Below are 26,229 nucleotides of genomic sequence, written 5' to 3'. Positions count from 1 at the left end.
CCCATACATTTTATTGTCTGACTGACACAGAAACAAATGAATGGGTACAAGAGGGATAACAAAATAAATTGTTTATTTGCCTATATGTCTTTTATCCTTAAAATACCTACTGTGATGCTTTCTAATAGCAAGAAATTTACCAAAATATTTGTTCTGTGCACAGCTATTTTTCAGGCTCTAATTTTAAATATATATAGGGAATAATAATTTTAAAAAAAGACATTTCCATTTGTTTAACTGCCAGACCCTTTGGCAATTCAGCCCTTTCTATAGCACGGAAGTGAGTATATTATTTTAAGTTCATGCAAAAAACTGAGATATATTTTAAACCTTATGTGTCTTTAAGGCCAAATAACACTGAAGATTAAATGAGTAATAACATTTTCATGTGCAACATACACACTAAAGATGTAGTGCAGGCATGCTATTCTCATAATTTCTTTCTGTCATTTTCCTTTTATTTTTCCTGTATCTTCTCGCACATGATAGGAGTAGATAAAATAGCATCAATACTGTAGAAGTTACCAGTATGAGTCTCAAGATACTGTTTTCAAGTGGAGCATCTTTAAACCCATTGTAGCTTTAAATTTCCACAGGAAATAACAGTTCTATTTTTTTTTTTTTAAAGGAAAGTCTAAATACTTTATTTATTACCACATTTTTCATGTACTGACATGTTGATGGTCAGATGTTCTTTGATGCTCAAAGTTAGACTGGCAGAAATCAGAGCAGTGTAGGGGCTTACAAAAATGTGGTATTTATGTTTGGCAGCAATTACTTTGTGAAAAACACAAGGTGACTCTATTTTTCCTCTCCTTCTTTCTTCTTTTTTATATTTTTTCCCCTCCAAGTTTGGCATGAATCTAAAGAGCTAAAAACTAATTTAACATGACAAATGCTTTCATCACTCCCTTAACCTCTGAAGTGAACGCTCTGACAAAGACAGTATGTGCGGTATATGCTTTCCTTTTGACACTTTATAAATTACTTTCTTGTAACTGGGTTTTACCACCACTCCAATATCTTCAGGATGTCCTAATTTGAATGGCTGGTTCTACATTCTTCATATGTCACCCCAGGATACTAGGAAGAACTCCTGGGCTTTGTGAAATGACGTGTGTCTCAGACAGGATTGTAGGACTATTTTATTTACATACCGCATACTGGAATTTACCAAAACGTTGTGCAATACTACCAACTTGCACTCCGCATTCCATTTACATCTGGCTGCTGAAGAAACAGGGAAATGTGATAAACCTGGCTATAAATAAGCAGACAACCTTTTGTATACTGTGTAAGAAAAAAGTTAACTGAAGTGAATTTCTCCTATTCTCGGCTATTAAAAATAGTATAACGCTCAGCCATAGAAACATCTTAAAATGCTCTTTTTCAGGAAAACTATCTGAAAATCTTTTGCCTCTGTCTATTCCTTTAACAAAAGAAGACAAAGTTGCTTGATTTATTTTCATCCTGGTGAATCTGATGTGTGTCAAAGTTTCTGCAGACACTCCGTCAGGGTAAAGGAATTGAGGTATAGAACAGTATGTCTGAGATGGCCAACTGTACGCATACAAAGCCAAGCGTATTTTTCACGTACACAGGCCATATCACAGTAGACCAGTGTCACGCAGACCTGCAGAATTTTTTCCCAGACAACAGTCAGGCTAAGTTTCAGAGGAAGATTTAGGGAAACTCTGATAACGATGGTACTGACTGGCCCGTAAAGGAAAAGTCTATGTAAATAGCCAAACTACAATGGCATTTTATGATCTAAACCATCCATCTACATGCATCTTAAAAAACAAAATAAAAACTAAAAGTTTCCTTCTAGCAAGTCATATTGTCATTATTTCGACAAATGTTTAACTTCTTAAAATCTCAGTAGCAGCTTTATTTAGCGTCAATTATGTAGCGTGGCAAAAATTCCAAAGGTTATTATGCACTATTAATTTATCTTTGAAGCTTTAAACATACTGCCTTTTCATTCCATTCATTGTATTTTTATTTGTGTGTTACCAGAAAGGCAATAGCTATGCCTAAATAATGTTTTAAATATTTATTCTTTTCTATGTTATGATACTTTTTTTGCTTGTCTCTTTAAATCACCCTCATTAGAAATTCCTTCATGCCACCCATAATCTTTGGCAGCTCTCTGAAAGTCACATCTTTAAACCTATAAACAGCATGTTTTCAATGATCTATCCGTATCAATTCCCCCATCTTTTTTATTAGAGGACAATTCATTTAGAAGTCCTGAAGACTACGAGAACTTCAAAGTATTCTTTCAATATAATTTACCTCTTATTTGCCAGCATTGCCTTTTTCATTTAGTCCTGGAATAGTCTTGATTAGCATTGATATGATCATCTTCACACAGCCTAGATATATTGACAAACCTAAGTAGCAGAACCATTTGCTGCAAATTTTGATGACTTTTTCCATAACTATTCCTTTTAGCTGATGTAACCCCGGTGATACAACCTCTGCTATGGTGGAGAGCAAGAAATTTTCTTTGTGGACATGTACGGCAGAAAAACATTATTAGGACCTTTAAAGCCTCTCCTGTGCTTGAAGTTCTGACAGCAAAATACATCAGGAGGAGTTACTGCAATATGGAGTACTGCCCTTCCTCCTGCGCGTCTTGGGGGAACTTAACATCTCTCTTCATCCCAAGACTGCCAGCTCTCCCGGTAGATTAACAACTCTCGCTTCCCACTGTCTCAATGATTAGGACAGAATTGGGATTTTGGTCTGATCTCAACATTATTCTGGTCACCCGTTTTGAAAACAGAAAAACATTTTTCCTTCTGACGGGGCAAGATAAGAGTTATTTTGTCTTCAGAGCGGTTCAGAAATTAGTAGGTCAGGAGCTCCAAAAGAGCTGCAGAACAGTGGGAGAGCTGGTATTTCGCATTGCTGCTCTCTCCCCAGGAGAGAGATGTTTAGTTTTCCCAGGACTCAAGTTCTGCACATACCCAGGAGAAGGCATCCCTCCGGAGAGCTGCAAAGCAAGGAAAGGTTCTTAAGATTCTGGTTTTCTTTAAATAAAGAGATGATTTAGCACCTTAAGTCATACTATTGGAGGACAGCAAGTCCCAGCAATCTGATGGGTGGATTAGCTTATAGCTGATGGTCTTACGCCTGGTCTTTGTCATGTGGAATGAATTTGTATCAGTATGAGTTTTTGTTGAGAGTGAGGGAATTAAATTAATGAATGGCCTAACTCAGCACATCCCTTGTCATTCTCATGCACCTAAGGCATTGTAACTTCTTTTTTGTTTCCTTTTCTTTTCTCTCTTTTCCATCACTTTAAATTACAATCACAGTGGATCCATCAAATTTATTCACAGGATTAATTGCAGCTATTTTCCGGTTTTGACAGCTACTTTTCAATGTACTTACTCTTTACTGTGTATGGCATGAAGCTTGCCAGCTAACTTCTTATTGTTTAATCCTTGAGCCAACACTCTTCCCAAAACCTGCTTTCTTGCGTTCACTAGCCAACTCTATTGCACTCATCATCCTTTAGTCAGGAAAGAAGACCTCAAAACCTTACTTCTGTCAAAATGGATCATTTATGTCATTACTTGAAATGATAGATCATTCATCAATTATTAAGAGTCAGTGCACTGCCTTACATTATCTCGTCCTAGATAGTATATGAAAGTAAATAAAGCAATAACCATGTTGCAAAGCTTTGCTTTCGATTACAGTAACCTAAATACCAAGGAAAAATACATTTCATAATCCATCACTTCAAAGTTATGCACATGATTAAAATATTCAGCTTGCAGTATATCATTTCCCATGTGCATAATCACTCAAACAGAGAGCTGTTGTATGATAACTGTCAAGTTCAATAAATCATGTGCTTTCCAATCTTTTTATTTATATATCAGACTAAGGCTCTTATTCTGAGGTGTTCTACAGAAGAAATAGAGAAAGATGGTTAGCTCTGTAGCACTGAGTATGCTGGGATGTAAGCCTGGCCTAAAGAGACAGCAGCAATAAAGTAGCTAGCCAGCTCTCTCTCACTGCTGTATATATTAATTACATGTGGAAGCTCATTAGTATGAAAAACGGGGTTTCCTTAGAAAACAGCGTCTATTCTGTTGAGTCAGATTATATGGGATCAAAAAAACCCCAAATCATTCTCTTCAAATGGAGAGAACAGGGAGAAAATTCAGTACATCTTTATAGAGCTTTTGAGCACCATATATGAGAATAGTTTCAGAGATTAACTAAAACCCCCACAGAACAGGTCTAGAAAGTATTAACAGAAAATATCGACAAGCTACCATAATTTTGCCATTTACTCAGAGAAGCTAGACAGTTTCTGTCAGCAACGTATTGTCGAATGCACTGTAAAAAAGGTACAACATACACAGCTAGTTTGTGTAGACACTTAGAAAAACCTCCAAAACAACAAAGAGGGGGATATCTGGGGGAGAGAAGTCAGAAATGAATTAAATTAAGAAAGACAAAATAACAGGAGCATGTTAAAAAAATCTTGAAAGACCACAGAAAGAATTAGAACATGGTGTGGTCATTATTAATATATTAATCACTAGAAATAAGCACAACATCTAGAGTTTCCTTTCTATATTTTTGCTTACAACATACTAAGGATGTGTGGAATACAGAAAATAACAGTACGCAAAATGGAACTAACTATTTAGATCTAACACCACCAGGAATTTAGGCACACTGACTTATTAGTCGAAATGATTTTGTGTTTTTTATCTAAAGGCAGCATGTGATGGTAATATTTGAATTCAAATGCCAGTAGCTTCTGTTATTTATATGGATTCACCTCCTACTGCAATTTTTTCCAAGTATTTTTTAAACATATGGTAGTACATCAAAAATCATGGTATCACCCTCTGTTTGGACCATCTATGAGAGGTGCATATCGGACACCTAAAGTTAACTGCACACTGAGAATCCTGAATCGATTTCTTGCTTCCACTGCTCTTATGACAGTGAACAGGACTTGAACATTTTATTTTTCCTCATTAATCAGTACAAGGAATAATCATTTTCTTTGCTCAGTAAGAACACAAATTTGCGAAGCAGATTGACCATCATTTTATCTGCTGAATTTTTATTTGCTGACATAGCCGTGTGATTTGACAGAGAAAACACAGCCTTACCTATGAAATATGCTAGCAGGATGGCAAGCAGGACTGCAGCAGCAATTGCAGATAAAGCAGCACATTTCCAGCTACAATACTTGGAGGGTTTTTTCAGCTTGAACGCATTCCTGGAGAAGGTATTTCTAGGTAACAGTCTGGGAGGTGGAGTATAAACTGTTCCTGAGGTCAATGGGTAACCAGGGGAAGAACTACTGAACAGCGGAGTAGTTCCAGAAGAAGTCTTGAACAAGAAGTGCCTGAAAAACATAAAATAGAACATCGTTGAAAATGGCAAGTCTTGTAGTAAAGAAAGAATATCTCCTATTCCTATTCCATTCCAGCTGCCATAATGTCTTAAATTCAACTAAAAAGAGAAAGGATTTTGTATGAAGAAGTAAGGAGATGAAAATTCCCATAGTGTTTTTGCTACCAGAGCTTAACAACTGTCACTAAAACACAGTGTCAGGATATCTGCTTAATCCTTTCTGTAATGAGATGCAACTTGACCAGCTAAAACACCAGCACGACCAGTGAAGTGTCTTTGAGTACCAGTTGAGATGGCGCCTGTAAGAAGAGCGAGCAGGCTAGTAACAAAGCTCATATTCAGAAGTGACATCACTATTGATTCCTTTTTGCCTGTGTTTGGTTAGGACAAAGCAACTAATTCCACTACAAAATGCCTGTAACATTTATTAGTACAACAGAACACTTAACTTTATGAGAAAACCGCCTTTCTGAGTTCACAGGTTTACACGATTTCCCTGTGGAATCCACTACCCAACAAATAGTCCAAGACAAAAAAAATTATGAGTCTCATTAACATTCTTGGCAAAAGCCTCCAGCACAAACCATTAAGACATATTAAGCAAAACCCATAGTCCTGTAAGAAAAGATCTTGCCAGAATTAGAATTAACCATTTTTTTTTTTTAATGGTACGCAGGCGTGGTTTGAACAACTAAGACAATCACCAAAAGCACAACACTCAGCAGAGTTCAACTGCCTTTCCATTTGTTAAAAAGAAAAATAAGGGCCAACATAAACTACCTAAAAAATTCTCAGAAAATGCTGCCAACAACGGAGAAAGCAAACTGGAAGTCTGGCTGCTCTAGATTAACTTCTCACAGTCAGGAAGAACTGACTACAAGCGAGTTCCCAGTACAGGATAAAAAGAGAAGCACGGAACAAAGGCAGCGGTCTTCAAGAAGGCCATTTGCTTTGAGACAAAAGAGCTCTGAAGATCCATTCCATACCCTATCCCTTCCCAGCTCTGAAAAACAAGTGCTTCTTGGAATCAGTGAGAATGAAGATACTCAGTAATCTCCAAAATCAACAAAACCATAGCCTAAAATAACCCAGCTCTTCTTCAGATGTAAAAATGTTTAACACTTTTATTCGGAGCAGAATCCAGTATGTCACTCTCAAAGCACCTGGTAGGACTTTAAAATCAATTCCAGCCACTGTTTATTACAACAAAGATTTGCAAGCTTGAAGTTGAAATGTGTTTCCTAAGTACGTTTTCCAACACGTCATCAGGCACGTGCATACTTCCAAGCAGAGTTTACTGTATACTTATTATACAGAATAACCAAAATGATTTTCAAGAGTACTTTTGAAAACCCAGAGCATAATAAATGGTGTAGAATGTGCATAGAGGTAGGAGACAGTAAAAGGAAGGCTGCCTAGGTTTCTCAGTTTTATGATTAAACATTCACATTTGAAGACAGTCTCTGAAAATATGCCCATTTTTTAATGAAGTCATTTATAAACTCTATTAACGAATGTGAAAAATTACTTAGTTTGACACTGCCTTTGGTTTTGTTTTCTGTTTTTTGGGTTTTTTTAAACCCAAAATGACCTTGTACATCCCTCACAACAGTGATCAAAATTTAGTTTCTTTCAGAAAATATTTCCGTCACCTAAGATAGTGGTAGTATTCACTGCCAAAACTACTTCTTTGTGCTTTGGAGACACCACAGAAAAAAACTTCAGGCACACAAGTACACAACCAGAAGTGGCTTTCAAAGCCTAACTATCTCAGGCAGATTAATTCTGTGGGTTTTGGTTGGTTGTTTTTTTTTTTTTTTTAAATGTAGTATTTGTAAAACAAAGAAAGAATTAGAACAAAAAGGGAATATTCTAACCAGTTACTTGAAAGAAACCTTCTGTCATTTTTTTCAAATAACGTTGCTGCTCTTTTTTCCTCATCGGTGAGGCTCATTAGACGTTAGAATAATTTCTTTTCTGCACATTGTATGTGATCTATGAGCAAACATGGTAAAGGCAAATGCTAAAAGGGTCTCCCCCTCTAAATGACCCAGCCTTCCAAATGAAAAAACACACCTTCCAGTTACAAGAAAGCAAGAAATAATGAAAGTCTGATTTAATGAACACTTCATTTTAAATGTTTCTTTACTTTGCAACAATTCAATTAAAATAACTGTGGGGAAAATGATGTTATCAGGCTGGTTGGGTTACACTGGATCTATTGACACTTCTCTTCCTTTCGTCTGGTTAAAACCTGATTAACACTTGCTAGCAGAAGCAGTTTTAGTCCTTCCTGCTTGCTCTCCGGTGTTGGGAACACAATACCGCTTCCATGAGAGGAACTAGGGATTGAAGTGACGTGGAGCGCGAGGAAGGAAGGACAGAGAGATCTGGTGAGCCAAAGGAAGGCAGGAAGGCTCATCTCTCTCATTCAGGCTAACTCTGCGTCTGTCTCAGCCCAGGACCCCCTTCTCCCCATAAATCCTCACGGTGCGAGTGGCCCATTCGGGTTTGGACCTAAGGGTCTACAACAAACAGCTCTCACAGTTTTTTTCTTTTTTTCCTGCCCAAAAGCAGATCTCCCAGAATGAAACTGGAAATTGCTGTCCTTGGCACTGTCTTATCTGAAATGTCAAGGCTTTTAAACCCAGAAATTTTAGGTTCTCTTTAGCTGAGAAGTCAGCTCCAGTACTAACAGAAATTGTAATGTATCGTTAAAGTAAACTCAGATATATAATGAAACTCTGCTCCCATTAAAATTGAAATAATGAATATCTAGTATTGTTTTAATAGAACATGTCAATCATATACTCTTTCACGTGAGAAGAAAAAAGAAGTAGAACAAAAAATAGTTCCACTGTGATCCACTTTGAGGTACATAAAGTATATAAAGAAAACCAAAATACTTATCCATGCAAACATGACCTCTATTATATTGTTAAAACTGATCAGAACTTGATAAAAGCAAAAAAGGCCGACTGCAATAGATATGTGGAACGGTGTCATTCTTAAAGCAAAAAAGAAAAAAAGTAATTAGGTGAATTCTGAATTTTGTCACACCTGTAAGTGGCAACCATTTGAAGATAGCACACCAAGTTAAAGGATAGTGATTATGCCTTAAAATTTTTTAAAAATCTATTTAACTAAAGATATGTTGAATATTCACCAAGCTCGTTTGGAAAACTGGCATTGCATTCTTAAGTTGGAGACCAGATTAGCAGAAACACCTTAAGTTATAGTAAAGCACACCAGAAAGACTGAGAACATAATGGGCAAAATACTTGGACCCCCCAGAGTTTTACATTAGATTCAGCTACTAATGGAAATAAATTGACCTGTCTCAACTCTATCCCTAAACCCAATGATCTACAGCTATATTTTTATCTGGGATTTGACATGCTCTGGTACAACCAATTGTCTGTGGGCCCAAGCTGCACAGAGAGAATATGAGCATTTATCAACATTAATTACAGCCTCACAGCGGTAAGACTGGGAGGTATTGTACAATGACTGCTTATGAAAAGAAATGAACTTATTTGTACCCATTCACTTCATTTCAAATAGATTCCATATGAGAATTAAAAAAACCTGTATATTCTCTGTCTTACCTGTTCACCTATCAACCACTACTAAGAAAAACAAGTACCATTAATAATTTGATTTAGATTGGGACTAAATTTCTATTTTCAAAACATGGGAGTAAACTTGCAGTCTTCGCCCAGTCTCCCTAAATTCTGCGTATCGTGAAGACATTCCTATACTGGCAAACTACAAAATACGCTTGTCAGTATACAGTGAGTCGGTAATTCAAGCATCCATGAAAGCTACGGAAGGAGCTTGCGTGCTGCTCACAGAAAAGAAGTTAACCCTGTAGCTCGCTTGGTGCTCTCCTCTACAGCTGTGCAGCTTTCTGGGCTGTAAAATGCACCCCGCTTGGTTTTAAGCAGCGTGTGCTGCCGATGCGCTGGATCACAGCCGGGGACCTCATCACTGACGCCGGGAGAAAGGTGACATCTATGAAAGTTGAGCTTGCAAGGGGACATTTGTCCACAGTTCTGTGGACTAATGGTAAATGGAAAAAGCTCTATTTTTCTTTCGTCATTAATTCAGAGCTCTCTGTAGCATTTATTTTCCCACAGGTCAAAAGGACCTCTGGTGTTCAGGGAACAGGGGTCTGACAGAGACTGTATTAACTTCCATATTCTTTGAAAGAACAATCTTTTTTTTTTTTTTTCTTCCTGCTTTCTGGCCAGATTGTCATGGCAGCACGCTCCAAGAATCAGTTGAGAAAAAACGCCGTAATTGTTTTTGCAATGAAAAACTGTAATAGAAAGGAAGAGCAAGATACTTTGTAACATAAATTGCTTCTTTCCCTCATACTATCCTAAGCTTATTCTGTGTGAAAAAAAGAAATACAGAGAGCTGCAATGCTTAAATTGCCTTTTTAAATAGTTTTTTCATAGGTTTTTAATAGTAATTAATGACTAGAAAAGATACACACCAAGAGAATAGTAACAGCTCAATTTAGTGGTTCTAGGACTTAAAAACATCTTCAAGCTGTGGTAAAATCACATCTTGTCTATAATTTTATTGGACATTTATTCTTAGCAGACAAAACCAACGCAATATAGAATGTAACATGCTGGCTTTCACTGGGGGGAAAAAGAAATCTTCTGTAGTCTTCTAAGTCCTCCAAAAAGTAGCCATGAGTCATTTTATGTCAGTGGAAACCTGAAAGTGGCTGCCAAATTCCGACAGGGAAGTGTTACGGCAGTTTTCTAACTTCCACGCAAAAAGAAACCAAGACGGAAGAAAACTAGAAGCTGTTCTTACGCCTTTTACACTAAGAATGAACCCTGAGTGTTAGACCGGTGCAAGCTTCGGTTACCTGTGTAAGGGGCTCTCAGCCTTTCCTCGAATGAGATTTAAGTGCATGTTCTTGCTCTCAGGTTCTTGCAGGGAAACACAGGATTATCAGCCAGGTTTACACAGCTGAGGGCTCTCTGATGTGGTGACATTGCAGAGAAGTCTCCACCCTTTTTAGTGTCTAGAGCACAGGGACTTCGGTATTCCCCAAATGCACTAGAGTCAGCAATAAGGGTTTAAAATGGTATCCATACGTGTTTCAATTGCATAGTTCCAAGAAATTGTCTCAATTGCGTCAAATCTACAGACTAAACTCCGTAAGATACATTTTTCCACGATGAGCTATTGAAAACGCACACTTACATAAAGGAGCTGGCCGTTTTACGCTGGTGTGCCTACGGGCACCCTCAGACCCAAAGGCCTGTTACCAACAGAGGACAGCCCTCATGGGAACACACTATTTCAGTGTTTTTCAGCCTGCTGCAGATAATCAGTTTGTAACTAACCGTGCAGGGTGCAGGAACCAAGGACACTCTACTAGGCACAGGAACAATAATTCAGAGTGAACACCTCAGTACCGATGGGACACTTCCATCCGCCGTAACCTAACTCTGAACCTTGCAGCAGCCGCCCAGCTTCCAGCGCAGCTCTAATACCGGCTTCCCGGCTCTTGAAAGGTTCACGATTCCTTAAAGGCTGGGTCCTTCACATCCCCAGGCAAAGTCTTCTAAAAAATGCGCAGTGTTAAGAAGAGGGTCACCGATGTTGCCTTAAGTACCAGACTAGCTTGTCACTGCCATCTCCACACTCAACAAAGACCCAGTCGGACACGCAGAAGCACAGTAACTGAGAGCGCTGACAGGAAGGTAGGATCACAGAATCCCTAAGGTTGGAAAAGACCTGTAAGATCATCAAGTCCAGCCATCAACCAGCAAACCCCACCGTGCCCATTAAACCATGTCCCACAATGCCTCATCCACACGTTCCTTGAACACCTCCAGGGATGGTGACTCCACCGCCTCCCTGGGCAGCCTCTTCCAGTGTCTCACCACTCTCTCAGTAAAGAAATCTTTCCTAATATCCAGCCTGAACCTCTCATGGCGCAACTTGAGGCCACTTCCTCTTGTCCTGTCGCTTGTCACTTGGGAGAAGAGACCCACACCCACCTCACCACAACCCCCTTTCAGGCAGTTGTAGAGAGCGATGAGGTCTCCCCTCAGCCTCCTCTTCTCCAGACTGAACAACCCCAGCTCCCTCAGCCGCTCCTCATCAGACTTGTGCTCCAGACCCCTCACCAGCTCCGTCGCCCTTCTCTGGACATGCTCCAGCACCTCAATGTCCTTCTTGCAGTGAGGGGCCCAAAACTGAACACAAGATTTGAGGTGCGGCCTCACCAGCGCCGAGTACAGGGGCACGATCCCCTCCCTGCTCCTGCTGCCCACACTATTCCCGATACAGAAATAGTTGTACAAAAAGGCAGGTGCCAGCCTTTGGGCACCCTGATCTGTTGTACAACTAAACAAAACCAAAGAGGCAATGTTCATGGAGCCGCAGTTGAAAGCAGAGTAGGTAAAAAAAAAGGCAAAACATCTGTATTGTACCACAGCTGCAGCGTTAGCTCTGTACCGGATAACTTTTTACAGGACAAACTGCTTTTCATCTGGAAGCTGTTAATTGAGATAGTGTTGGATAAGCTTTTATAAGCTTCTCTCTCTCTCTCTAATCCCTGCTGTAAGCTGCCCCCCTGGAGCACCCTCCCGGGGCTCTCGCTGCCTGTGTCCCAGGCCTGGCTCCGGTACGTCCCAAGGGCACAGCCTTGGCTCAGGCCGCTCAGAAAGCTGCTGCCTTGTGACAAGGAGCTGAGAGAGAGTCTGTAGAAAGATAAGGTGAAAGGTATGGAGAGAGGAAGGATTGCTGAGATGGGGATCATTACTAGCTCAAGAATGGGAGAGGAAGAACACCAGCGTGGAAAAACATAAAATCTGAAAGGGGGAAACCCGGGAAGGCTAGCAAGGATGCATGGGGCCGAACGGCTGGTGGTGATGGAGCTGGTGGCACACGGCAGCTCAGCGACCCCAGGGAGCTACAGGGGCCACCCCTTACCTTCCGGAGTGGTGCCTGGGTGGCCAGAAGAGATTCTGGGTGCCCTGCAGCGGGTGGTAAGCACTCACGCAGCCTGCCAGCTTAAATCCTAGTTATCCTAGTTAGCTTTTCTGCGAGTTAGCCAGTAAAGAATTGCTTTACCCTTTAAACTTACGCATATCTTGCTTGCACTATCCTTTATTCTCCAGGAATGCAGCAATGAAACCGCTAGTTAACAGCTAGTAAGAAGTAAGGAATGGCTACAGACATAAACGCAAAAAACCAGTTACTTTGCATATGTACTTACATTAAATGGGAGCAGGATCAATAAAGCAGATACAGGAAGATTTAGGCAGCTCTGAATCAGCTCAAACTATAGGACCTTTCCCTCCCTAAGTGGAAAAACTTGTGTCTTTTCTGCTATAAAGTTCTGAGTAGTATGTTGCATAGTGCAGTCAAAGTGATGAAATCCAGTAATGCCTACTGTTCTTATTCTGGTAATGATGACAATGACAACAGTATTTTGCATTTCAATAGGTCCATCCATTTTTCGCTTTCTACATCAATTAATGAACATAATTTCAAAACACTTCTGTTTGAAAAGGCATACATGTAAGCTCTTCACTATCTCTTAATTCAACTACTCGCTTAACAAGACAAAACAAAAAAGTACTAGCAACAGTGCTATTTAAGTCTATAAATAATAGAGTATAAATAATTAGAATAATAAACTCAAATCTCTAAAATAATTTTGTTATCAGTCTACATGTAAATATAAAAAATAGAAACCAACATTGCATCATTTGAGATTAATTTTTTTTTAAATAAAAAGTAACACCCTAACCATAGCTGCCTCATCCTGTACAGTCACTCACGCTGCCTGTTCGCTCTGCACAACCCAAAACTTCAAAATGCAAACCAACAAGATCGTGAAAACATGCAATTATCTGCAATCTGTAAAAGCTTCTTTGAGCTTATGTGCATGCGAGTAGGAGTACATCTAGACTGATTTTCTGAACCATCATTACACATCCTGCTTTTGTAGGGTTTTCCTTCACCCTTTTTTCTCCCTTATCACAGGCTACATTTGTTACGAAAACAATTCTACAGTAGCCTGCTAAAAATGACCCTTCTACAGTGTTTTTGGAATTCCTCCAAGTCTATGGCCCAAATGTCTGTGAAGTCCTTGGGGATGCTTTTGACTGTGCTTTACTCGACTCTTTAAAATGCTTTTGATTTTTAGATAGGTCCAGAATCTATCTGTGCAGATCTCATTTATTTGGAAAGTCCACACAACCTTCCCACAACGTTCACATGCAGGAACAAGAGAACGGAGGAGTCACTTCTTGCCCCAGCCCTCAAACTCGGAGGACTAAACTGCTGCAGCATATGTGCCTGTAACCGCAGAGTTTAAGTAAATGGTAAGAGAAAGCCACACAAGACAAAGCAAAATTAGAGGAGTTATTGCACTGTTCCAAGTAGTTGTTTGTTATGCTGAATATATCCTAGAAATTTGCATTAACAAAAGGGAAAGAAATTTTGTTTCACTATTCTGTTCCAGAACACTTCGCATCATGTATAAAGATATCAAAATATTGAGACAGTATTCAAAATACGCAGACAATTGTGGAGAGCGGCTGTAACTTGGAACTTCTACACATTCAGAAATTTCAAGCTTACATATTCAGCTCACAAGTTCTGCAGCTGATCTTGACACCCTAATACAGTACAGCATCTGAATTCAGTAGTAACAACATTTCAAATACTCGATTTCTTTCTTTAAAAAAACCCCACCAACCACCTCCTGCCGCCCCCCAAAACCTCAGCACTAAATCCTGCTCTTCTTTGTTCTTGGCCTTTTTGCCTCGACTGCTCTAGCCCGAGCATAGCCGCTGTGTACCGCATTCATCCCGTCACTGCCTGGAAGGCTGCGGCTACAAAAACGCTGAGCGCAGATGCTTCCCTACTCTGACGCCCGTGACTTTGAGCTCATGCACTGCATTGGTACAGACTGGGATACAGCTCTTGTTGCTGCTCCATCCATTAATCTCCCGTTTCTGTCCTAGCTCCCTCTCCCCAGGCTCACCCAACGTGACTGTGCTGGACTCAGCCTGGCAAAGTAAGAAATACAGCTCGAACCCCACAGGAGCAGGCAAATACTGTGAAGAGGAACATGGGTGATTTTAAGGCTGATTTTCAGATTGCTCAGACTTTAAACTGAACTTTGCTTAAGTCACCCTATATTTGGACCACTGCTCTTATGCTACAGCCCACAAGATCTTCTAAGGAAACGGATTTTGTTATCACCAGAAGAGTGACCATCATCCTTTCTCCCGAACTACAGGTGAAACGTTAGTATGTTACATTCTTCATCAATGCCTGGTAACATATCCTTGTCAGCAAGCTCAAAGAAATTGTAGACATACATACAAAATTATCTCTGCAACTAAAAGATTTGGACTGAAAATATTTCCAAGTAATTAGGAGACTAAAGAATAACACTAATTTCTATTTAATTTTGTCTTTTTCTCTCCTGGATTAAGTATTATTAATTATAATGGTACCAACTAAATTAATATCAATATAAAGTACCAGAACAGGCATTAGTACATTAGCCAATCTCAGTCAAACATCTATCCACAAAAGCTCTTCTGTTATCCTCACTTATGAGTCATTCCGTTTCTGACCGGCGCCTGCAGATGGCCCTGCGTGAGGTTCCCGTACCAGAGAGGACTCTCACAGCGCAAAGAGCAATGCAAACCTTCCTCGCAAAGCCATACTTTTCTCCCTGTGCCCTCAAAGCATTTCAAGCTTTAAAGCAGAGCGCTGCCTTTCTAGCTGTCTGGAAGTAATGAGACCCACACCGGGATGTTCAAAGGTAGTATTTTCATCATTCATCCTCTTCGAAGGCAATGATTAAAGCAGCAATAAAGGAACACCTCTTAACTGGAAAACGTAGAAACCAGCACTTTGGAAAGGAGGAGGAGGAGATGGTTTGAAACAGACTGCAAGAGGACAATAAAAGTTAAAGAGCATTAAACAGCAGCTCCGAGCCTAAAGGTAAAGCAGCTAAGTACCGCAGAAATGAACCACAAAAACAGCACCATAAAAATGCTACGGCGATGCATTACTGCATCCTTAGTTAAAGATATTTCAACCCTTCTATTAGGGACCCTTATTTCAAAGAAAACCGAACAATTACGTAGCCAACCTGGGCGCCTGTTGCAGCCGTAAAGAAGCAGCAGACTGTATTTGTTTGCCTTGAACCAGAAACAAGCACACTAAAATCAAGCACACATCACTGGAAGTGCTCAAGGCCAGGCTGGATGGGGCTTTCAGCAACCTGATCTGGTTGAAGAGGTCCCTGTCCATGGCAGGGGGGTTGGACTAGATGATCTCTAAAGGTCCCTTCCAACCCAACCCATTCTGTGATTCTATGATTCTAAAAAAGCGTAATTAGCAACTCCATATAAGCATTTTGCAATACTCGAACTCCACTAAAAGGAACAAGCTACTGCAATACAGCCAAGCATAATGATGTAAAAAATACAGAGCCACAAAGGGTATGTGGAGACTGGGGATATAGTTGCCTGAAGAGGGTACATGAAAACATGTGCAAGCAGTAAAAGCTTGTTTTACATCACAAAGAAAACAAAAGAAACGTGATTAACACCCCCACCCCCCCCCCCCCAATATTGAAGCAAGAGGTGGAGAAAGGATATATTTGGAAAATGTGCTGTCTCCAAACAATCTGAATTTAGCCCAAACTGCCTAAGACAGCCAAGGAAAGAAGGGAAGGGAAAAACTTTCTTACCAGAAAAATAATAACAACATGCAGACGCACGTTGTCTTATTCAATGATGACAGTGCTTGGTACTGTTAGATAAAGAGAGGTCTGGAATCTAAACTGTGATCTGAGTTTTGTAGTGCTGAAATAAAGCATTCCCTCCAGACAGCTCGGGTCCCGCTTTTTGTTTCCTAATCAGTAATGTGAACAACTTGCACATTATTTTCAGTTGAGAGCAGAATCTACTGAAGGTAACTGAAAGGTGAAAACTAAAAGTTGTGCTACTCTTCCCTGATAAAGCAGGTGCTGTCAGTGCTGGCTTTGCCTCCTGGGCACTCCGCTACGGATATTAATAAACTGACAACAAGAAAAAAAAAAAAAAATCAGGTGTCGCGCACTGTGAAGAGGCAGCGTAAGAGGGATCAGTGTTTCGCAACAAGCTAAAGCTATAAAGTAAAGGCTGAACTAAAAAGTTCGCAAAAAGGTGTCATTTGTTTTTGTGGCTACTGGTATGAATTTAGATGAAACACCAGTTTTAAAGTGAAAGAATTACAGGCTAATTCTGAAAGTCTCCAATGATTCCGCAGGCATCAATTTCAGCAAAGCTCGCTGCAAACCAGAAAAAACCCATCATCATCTTCCGAGTTAATATTCTTGTGATGAAACTTGTCATCAAGTCCTGTCAGGTGTGTAATTTCAGCAAAGAAGAAAAATCGATCCTGAAGCAACTCTGGAATAGTCTTAGAACACAGCAGTCCTGTCAGGATGTTTTCTAATATCTTAATGCTAGCCTATGACACACCTACCTACGGAAAAGCTCCAATGAACTGCCGGGTAGCTTGCAACCTCCAAAAATAACAGCACTCGCAAAGTAACCTGTTGTCATCAACATGAATGCATATATCTTCCCAAGGGTTTGATGATAAAAATTAGAAGAGAAGAACCAAAGTTAGTAATGGAATTGATAGTCTCCACATAGAGGGAAGAGGCACAAAATCAGACAGTGGAAGAAAACCAGCCGGGCAAACGCCCAGTCCCGTTTCTCAGGGATGCCAGTATTATGGCAAAGAATCATTTTGTGAATACCCCAAGGAATTGCCTCCCTGTAAAGTGTTTGGTAAATTGGGACAATCTTAACCCATCAGAAATGACACATTTTAGGTAGTGTTGCACCCAAGAACAATTTCTTTCGAAAAGAGATCGACAAAGAACAGCCGGGGGTTACTCCACGCCAGCATTAAAAGCACATTGTAATCCTGTGGGCAACGAACCACATAGAAACAACTGGCCTGGGCTGAATGGGACCAACATTTTTATCTTGTAGTTCTTGGTAAGAGATACCAAAATTAAGTTCTAAACAGCAGCAGATGCTCTCACAGAAGCAGCAGTTTAGCAGCAGAGCTTCAGTCTTAATTTTTTTTTTTTGGCCAAAGTTAGCTCCAAACCTTCAGTCAGTGAGAATCCCTTTGCTTTCTCTTTTTGGACACTTCAGGCTTCAGATAACTTGTATTTGCTTTTCAGCCCCCCCACTTCTTCACGGCACCCACGTTTCCACTTTAGCAAAGTAGGGCAACGTGAGTGAAGCCCCTGTGACCGCTCCAAAGGCGGGCGCAGGAGCACTGGCCGGGCACAGACTGCCTGCTCCTTACAGCCTCATTTGTTCCCCACGGTGCTACAACCACTGATTAACTGCTGGATAACAACAGCCTGGGTGTTGTAAGCTTCAATCCAGCCCTATCAACAGCTCCCCGAGCTCCAAACCAGAAGGCAGTCTTTAATCAAACTCGGGGAGGGACTGGGCTGAGACTGCGCGGCGGTGTGACCGTACCATACCTAGCTACTCTGGGTGTAATCCGGCACAGCGCCTTTACATTCCCAGAAGGTTACAATTCAAACGTAACATCTCAGGAGCTGCGGCAACCAAACAGCTGAAACCGTGGTAGGAGTCAGACTTAAAAGCGGTCCAGCTCCTCCACCCGTATGCTGTGCTTACAGCTATCTGGGCAAGCAAGAACACGCTACTATTGCCAATCGCTTTTTTCAGCACCACGATGGCTAACTGTAAACGTTGGGAGATCAGCTCTGCCAGCTCTGCTATTTCAAGCGCAAGTTAAATATGTTTGACCTTCCATACCCCAAATGACAACAAACCAGAATATGTAGAACTGCAGCACGTCAGGCATTTATTTATTTAGTTATCTGGCAGGCCTAAGTGCTGCACCTTTTCATTTACATGCAACTGTTTGCCCCACGGGCATCAAGCTGTTAGCACGTACAGAAGAAATTAAAATGAGCTCGCATGCTGGATGAAATATAAATTAAAATTATAGTACTGTCAGTCTTGAATCTGGGGTTGTTTCTCAAGGTCTCCCAAAATGCATCATTTCAAATGAGCCTCTGTTTGTTGCTTCAGGAAAGGCAAAATGTATAATTTTTCAGCCATGCAGTCAACATGAGTTATAAGTAAGTTGTACCCTGAGCCTGTGAGTAAAATATGATGTACTAATACCATGAGTTGCGTACACAGGACTGGTCCAAATGAATAAAAGGCTTGAAAATGGGACACGTGAACAGAGAGATGGCCACCTGTCTACCTTCCAACGCAAAGCACATCAGAGGCTTGAAGGTGTTCTAAGGTCAGTAACTCCCAATGCTGTGTCAGCCAAAACCGTCACCGACACAAAGCAAACCAAACTCCGTCCCCTAACGAGCCAAACATCTTTCTCTGTGCGCTTCAGAGAACCGTGCAGTGGCATCGCCCAGGGGCGTCCGTCCACACGACCCACCTGGTCTCCAGCGGGACGTTGCTGTTGAGCACCCAGCTGTCCTGGAGCTGCACGGACTCGGGGGTGGTGGCCAGGTCGTTGGGCGCCGGAGCGGGCGCGTGGATCTGGTTCCGGCGATTCGTGAGTGAGTTCCTGTTGAGGGAGTTGGCAGAGGAATGGTGATGGGACAGTGAATGGTTGTGAGGAGGAGGGAGAGGTGGCCTCAGTGTTGACTGGCTGTGATGATTTGAAGGGCCTAAAATAGAAAAGAAAAATAAATCACAAATGTGTGTTGACGATACTATTCCCCTTGGCATTTTCAACAGACCACCGCCTGGAAAGAAAGCCAAACCCCGCAAACAGGAAACTAAGCCTGCATGCCTTTGGGACCTGTAGGCATTAAAACACGGTTGAATCAGATCAGTGATTAATAGAGACCAGAGATATAAAACAGTGTTTTGAGGTTGCACAGTTGGGATGTTCACGAAGGCTATGTTTAGATTTAAAAATACTTCTTTACGGATTCTTCCGGGTGAAAGGCTCCTCTGTGGAGGAGCCAGGACAGCAGTCTAGCTTGACCATTCTATACATCCACCCAGGGGAACTTTTTCCTCCCTGTTTCTATCAGGGACTTTAAGGAGATGAACCTTAATGGATTAAAACCAGCTTTTGAGAATACGGTCTTTAGGCTTCTATAAAACTTAATCAGAGATCTCCATCTGCTTTCGCTCACTGTTATTTTACCAACCAGCTTCAAATGAACAGTATTTGTGCCAGTCAAAGAAGATTAAACTCCAAATATGAAAAGAGAGCAACAATGCAATGATGATATCTTTCATGCTCTGCCATGTGATCAGGATTTGGCCTGTATTTTTCTAGTTAGCAATGCCACAAACACACACCAAGATCTGAAAATTATGCTACTCTTTCAGCCTCTTTCCTTGACAAATGACAGATGATGGTTTTGAGAGATAAAGAAGGATATACACTTTTCTCATTCTTTGAGTGTTTGCATTGATAATGAAAATAAATTTTTCTAATCAATAAGACAAGTGGATTAAAATAAAAAGCAGATGAGAAGAAAATAGAACAAGCAGCATAGTCACAATTCTAAACATAAATGCAGAATGGTAAGTTTAAGTTCAACTCCAAATGTTGCAATAATTCACTTCTAATAAAAATAGCAAAAGAGATTAAAGAAAACAAACACTGTAAGTGTATTACGAACCACATGCTTTAGTCATTATATCAAGTTGTAGTTTTCTAGTGAACAATAATCAGAAAAAGTAATATTAGTGAAATTATAATTATAATGATGTATGTTTGTTTTTGGAAATTGAAGCACATTCTGTACTTAATGAATCAAAAAATAAAAGAAAACATCACAAGGGGAAACCATTTGCAGCTAGACTGATCTATTTTTATATGAAACAATGAAGTATAGAAAAACTGCTGAACTGATCAATTAACTGCAAGTTAATTAAGGCAAATATTTAAAAAAAAAGAAAAAACAACCCACCTCCAAACCCAAAAACACGTTCAAGGGGGGCTAATCCTGATTGCGGATCAGGCCACGCAGCCAGGAACTGAAATCGGTGCATCATTTCAGGCTTCTGAACGCTAAGGTTCCTACCGAAACCCCTTTCATAATCAGGGGGTATTTCACTCTCACGGTAAGCTACCCAAGAGAGGGCGAGTAACCACCTCTTTTCTTTTGTATAGGGAAACCCGCGCGGCACTGCAGCTCAACCACTGGCGATCCGAGGGGCGAGCTGGCACGGCACCCCGAGCCGCAGCGGTGACCGTGTCCTGCCCCGTCCCCAGCGCCCCTGGGACCAGCCCCTGCCCCGGCACCGCTCTGCCGACTGCCCGCCCCAGGGAAAAGCAACGAAAACGCCTCCTCCTAACAGCAGTACCACCAGGGAACAGAGGGAGAACAGAGTTTTTTGGAGAGCGACCATTAATTTTCTGAAGCGGTTCCGTGGGCCTGGGGAAGCCCAGGCTGACGAAGAAGAGACAGACAGGTTTACTGGGACTTGCGCCAGGCAAGTAGAAGTTGTCCCACGACAAGAAACTTCAAGAAGGGAAGGATATTAAATTCTGCATCCTTCACATGCTGCTTTCAATCTGCACAGAAGTGTCTTTATCTTTTTTGAATGTCTGTTGCCTGAACGCTCGCCCTACCGGAGCGTCAACTGCTTTAAATCCAGATGCACCTTTCACGAACACGGCCTAAATTTTAGGGCCATCATATGTGCTGCTCTCCTCGGTATCCTTGCCCCGGCTAGGTCCTACCTAAGCTTGCAAGAGACTGTTTAGCCCAGCAAACTTTGCGTTTAAAACCCCGCTTTGGGTCTCCTAAAAGATAAATGTCTAATCTACGCTCGGTCCTGGGCCATTCCCAACAGCACGTGGAGTAAGACGCAGCAGGAAGGAAATGTGTTTGGACAATATCCACACGCATAGAAGCTTAAGTGGAATTAGTCTCCTAGTCTGTGTTCTGGCTTTAAACAAAGCATGTTGGGATTTCAATAAGTGGATATTTATGAGCGATAAAATACAAACATGTGCCCTTGCGTTAAAAATTACTTCAGAAGATTAATGCGCTTCTTATTTTCACAACTTACTTTGGATGCAGCTTTTCCTTTTGGAGAATAAATATGAAAAAGTCATACCCACATAAACAAAAAAGTTTCGCTTCGAGAGATGTGGTAGTGCCAGCTATATAAAGCCTCTGAATCTTGCAACCACAAAATCATGGAGGCTGTTCTTAAAAGCGAGACAACTGCACACCAATAAGAAGGAACGGAATTTCTGTACGATTAAGGAGGCAAGAACTGAATTCAGGGTACCACAAATTAATTTCATCCGCCTCAAGACTTAGTTCCCGCACAGTAAATAAAATGTACTGCACAAAATAAGCTGCGCAGAAGTACCTGAACATACACCGCAGGTGCAGAACCTCAGAAATCTGGTCTAAGATGAACGCTGCATTTAATAGAGAATAATAAAACAAATACCAATATCAACGTTATATAGTTATTATATAGTTTATATTAAAACGTATAAAAGCTTATATATGTATAAGAAGTACTAACCAGGGAGCATGCACACACACTCATGTGTATATATGAGAGAGATAAAAGCTTAATATGCTGCTTCTTCATAAACCTGTTTAAATGAATCAAAAGCAGAAGCTGAGCACCACTGAACTTGCCAGGGATGTAAAATTGGATTCGCATCTGAACACTTCTTTATGAGCATCTTTGCCTAAATTAAAACTTCAGCAGCAGTACCTGCAAATCTGCTGAGCTCAGAAGTTCAGAAAAGTAAATCACTTGTCCCGTAATAAAAAGATCAGCAGCCTAAAGGACTGGCACAACGTATCTTACAAAATGACATGCTCTGCGGCCTCTTGCCGATTGCTTTATTGTTTGGAAGCTTGAACACAATAAGCATCTTCATGAAGTACATCTGGCTTTTTACATCAGGAAAGCAATTTTATTTTTGATATAGCAGTTGCCAGTATTGGTTTGGGGAAAAATACTGAGGACACGACACCTTTTCTCAATCATTACATGAATTAGGGGCTTCACCATAATACACTACACCATCGCAAACGTTAAGGATTTAAGAAGTCTCTCAAAACCATAATGAAAATCAGAACTGGAAAGCTGAAATACTGGTACCCTCCATGTTTTGGCTTTTTTTTTATTTTTTAAGTTCTGATTTATATTCACAAATAGACAAACATACCTAATTCTAATGAATTTTAGTACACATTGGTTGTGCTGAGCACTTCTAAAAAGTCAGGGGCCAATGACCGTATAATCAATACGTGATTCTTCAAGAGATCTTACTGCGGTCAAGAATATCAGCAATGCTCATTTCAAATGTGCAATTAGAAGCTGAGCGAGGATAAACTGTGTTCTAATTAAGTAATCAGAGAATACAAAGCCTGATCTACATACCTTTAAAGTAATCAAAAGCTATCCAGTTGACTTATTTGGGTTTAATCAGAACCAAAATGCCAAAAAAAGAAAAAATAATGTTTTGCTCTTTTTGTTCTTTTACCCAGTAAAACAATTAAACGAATCAGGCTAGCACAGAGGTAAAATTCAGCTAAAGAAAGATGCAAAATAGCACACGTCTCCTTGAAAGCAATCAAACGAAAACCCAAGCCTGAGCACAATCCTGCCACTAAGGTCTCCCCTTCTTTTGCATGCGCACGAGCGAGCGCGGGCTCTGCAGCCCAAAGCACAACCCCACGGCCGCTGCCCTGCTGCGCAGACGCCGGCTGAAGGCAGGGGTGCCGCGGGAGCGCCGGGTGGTGGGCAGCCGCTGCAGATCCTTCGGGAGCCTGCGCCACCGCGTCCTGCCAGCCTTAGCCTGGCACGAGCCTGGCAACCCCAGGGAGCAGGAAAGGCCACCGGATGTCACAGCGCGGCAGGTCCAACAGCGGTGGCTGCGTGCTCCTGAGCGCACACTTCCAAACACCACTCCTCAGCTATTTTAGCAGTTCAAATGTTGCCTAGAATACGAAGGGAAACTTCAGATCTGCTTTAACATGGTCAAATTATTTTTCAAAGTTCTTCCAAGGCTTTGGTACGCTTACTTCACACTTGTGCTAACTCCATGCAACACAACGATCTGAGGAGAACAAGTTAATCTCCCACCTCAGCAATTAAATTCAAAGCCAAATCAGCAGCATCCCTAATCTAAGCAAAGCGATCGCCTCCCTGCATCCCAGTTCTTTGTCAATACTACCTCAAAAAAGTAATGTAGATTGTATCTTAGTTGTGCTGAATTAGCCTCTGTGCCATGATTAAATGCTAGAGACACATAAACACCTCCTCATCAATCCTTTCCACAAAAGATCTAAAAGAAAAAAGCCAAACATATATTATTTTTCCGAAATGAGCAATGATGCAGCTGTTTCCTTATACAGCTCAACAATACAAATATCGAACACAAAAAGATAACGAAGCTGATGCATTGAAAGCAAAAATTAATTACGTAAACCCACAGAAAATCCTCGTGAGCCCGCATTAGGAACCCAGTCTGCAGTATTCTTAGTTCTTTATTCAAATAACTCTACCACGCTGTTTTCTCATGGAAACCACATCATCTGCCATCACAATGAGTAACAGGTTTTTCATAGAACCACAGGGCCACCTTCCAAGCTAAATTCATCTTCAAAGGCAGATCCCATTACTCAGAGTCAGGAAGAGAAGAAAGCCCTGAGACACCCAGGAACATAACACAGTACCGCCAGGAGCTGCCGCCTCCGCGGCCAGCTCTCACCCCAGGATTTCAGCCGTCCTTCGAGTTCAGCGGGCTGGGACCGGGGTTCCTTCCCAAGCAATATAGACTCTGATTTACGCTATGTCTGCTTCCGTTCTTCTGTTTGTTGGCTTTAATTCTCTGAATTATTTTGTGCAAGGCCATAGTTAAATGGAATCTAAATGTTCTGAAAATGTTTTCAACATACGCTGTAAAGCAGCAAGTTATCTCCCTCATAACCACGGATATCATTAACTCTCTCTCTTGTTGTAAACCCAAAACATTTGCCAGGTGTTCCTTCTTTTGTCCGCATGTTTTTACAGTGTTTGAGGCAAGAATAGGTTGAATGACTGGCTGTCATCCCAGACTGTACATTTCAAACCGAAAATGCAGTAAACGCGTGGTGTAAAATTGTAAGTCACTTATCAGTCTCTGCCAGTGCACTGCTGCCATCTCCTCAGCACAATAATTGGAATAGAAAATTAAATGTTGCTGTGGCAAAAAAGAAACAACAAAAAAACAAACAAAAAGTACCCCATTGCTTACCCACAATATCCAGATAATCACAGAAAAGGGGAAAGGTGGTTTAATGGAGAAAGTCTAGGTCTTCGTCATAGTTTCTATATCCTACTCTGACTGAGCCAGCCCTTGAGCGATTGTGGCCCAATCACTTGTTATCTATAAGCGTCCTTATCCGCATCCTTTGCAGGAGTGCCAAAGGTAAATAACCTTACCACTTACAAGGCAATCGGATACTACTGCAGCACAAGCCAGCCCAATGCTTCGCGTCCGCGGCTCCCAGCCCGCGGGGCACGGGTTCATCGCATGGAGGCAGAAGCAGCAGCGACCAAATTAACTCTGCCAGACCCGAGTTGTTGCTCTGTACACAGAGTGCGACTGCGACTCCGTCACGCTCCCAAAACCAGAGGTGCTGAGACGCTCTGTGCAGATGTCCAAGCGCATCTAGGCAGAATCAGCCTGCTTGCAGCAAGGATATTAGCTTGTCCTCAGCGTTGCTGGAGCCAAAGAAACGGCAGATTTGGTCTCTGTGCCGGCTGGGTTACGTGGTTGTGAAGAAGTGGCACACGTACTCATGCAAGTGAAGGCAAAGACGCAGGACCCTTCACCAGGAGTCTAACCTGAGGGATTACAGTCCTATAACCGATTTTCTCAAGTGAAAGACACCTACAAAAAGGTTAAAAACTACTGCCCTACACAGCAGTATTATCTGAGGTACCATGTACTAATTATATTTGCTGAAATACACCACTTCAATATTCATTATCACACTGTATGAGGTGTACTGGCTCCATAAAATAATGGCTAGTCAAAGGCAAAACACATCGCTTTAATAATAATAATGCTTTATGTGGACTCAGTGTCCTGTGATACTTTTATGCATGTGTATATATACGCACACAGACATGTAAAGATAGGCATACTGTTTCAATTTTGACATATCATAAAATGAGTCACAGAGAGGTTAAAGAAAAGAGCCTTCTTTCCAATTAAAAAAACAATCCATGCATTTCACATCTTTCCCAATCAACCTTTTCATTTAGTTTTCCAATAATGAAAAAGATATAAAATGTATTTCAGAAAGACTAAGGGTGTATTTACCTTCTTTAGCTTAGATACATGACTTTTGTCTGAAGAAGGCACGGATGTAAGAAGAACTAAGAAGAAATGCACACGTATATATTTCTAAGCAATGAAGTTCATCATTACTGTCGCCATTACCACGGAACATTTCAGTGCAGAATGCTCAATGTTGCTCTATATACCCGTTTCTGCAGAATGGGAAGGAGTTGAACCCTATCTAGAGACTTACGCAAACCCTCTCCAAAGCTTACGCAACGTGATACACCGAGAATCACACCAAAGAGAGAGTGAAGACACACAGTTTTCTGAACCACATACGGAAACTTCTGAGCAGAAATATTTCGGCTAGCATTCGGTGCCGTTTTCCTGATCGGAGTACAGCTTGAAAACTGCTGTTTGCCTGGATGGTCCAAGGGGGAGCCTGAAAGTTTTCATAGTGACATA

At 41.1% G+C, this 26,229-nt stretch overlaps 1 protein-coding gene across 6 annotated transcripts in view; it reads right to left on the bottom strand.

The window, feature by feature from the left end:
- Nucleotides 1–26,229, bottom strand: part of TENM2 (teneurin transmembrane protein 2) — a 534,344-nt gene that overhangs the window by 165,953 nt on the left and 342,162 nt on the right. For all 6 annotated transcript variants that reach the window (XM_059825282.1, XM_059825281.1, XM_059825283.1 and 3 more), the window contains 2 exons: nucleotides 18,922–19,156; nucleotides 5,154–5,392 (listed from right to left, as the gene is read on the bottom strand). In XM_059825282.1, coding sequence (XP_059681265.1) covers nucleotides 5,154–5,392; nucleotides 18,922–19,156 — 474 coding nt within the window. The remainder of the gene's footprint in view (nucleotides 1–5,153; nucleotides 5,393–18,921; nucleotides 19,157–26,229) is intronic.

Source organism: Gavia stellata, chromosome 16 (assembly GCF_030936135.1).
Source record: "Gavia stellata isolate bGavSte3 chromosome 16, bGavSte3.hap2, whole genome shotgun sequence".
NCBI classification, from domain to species: Eukaryota; Metazoa; Chordata; class Aves; order Gaviiformes; family Gaviidae; genus Gavia; species Gavia stellata.
The sequence above is the reverse complement of the archived record's forward strand: the minus strand, read 5'-3'. Positions and strand labels throughout refer to the sequence as shown.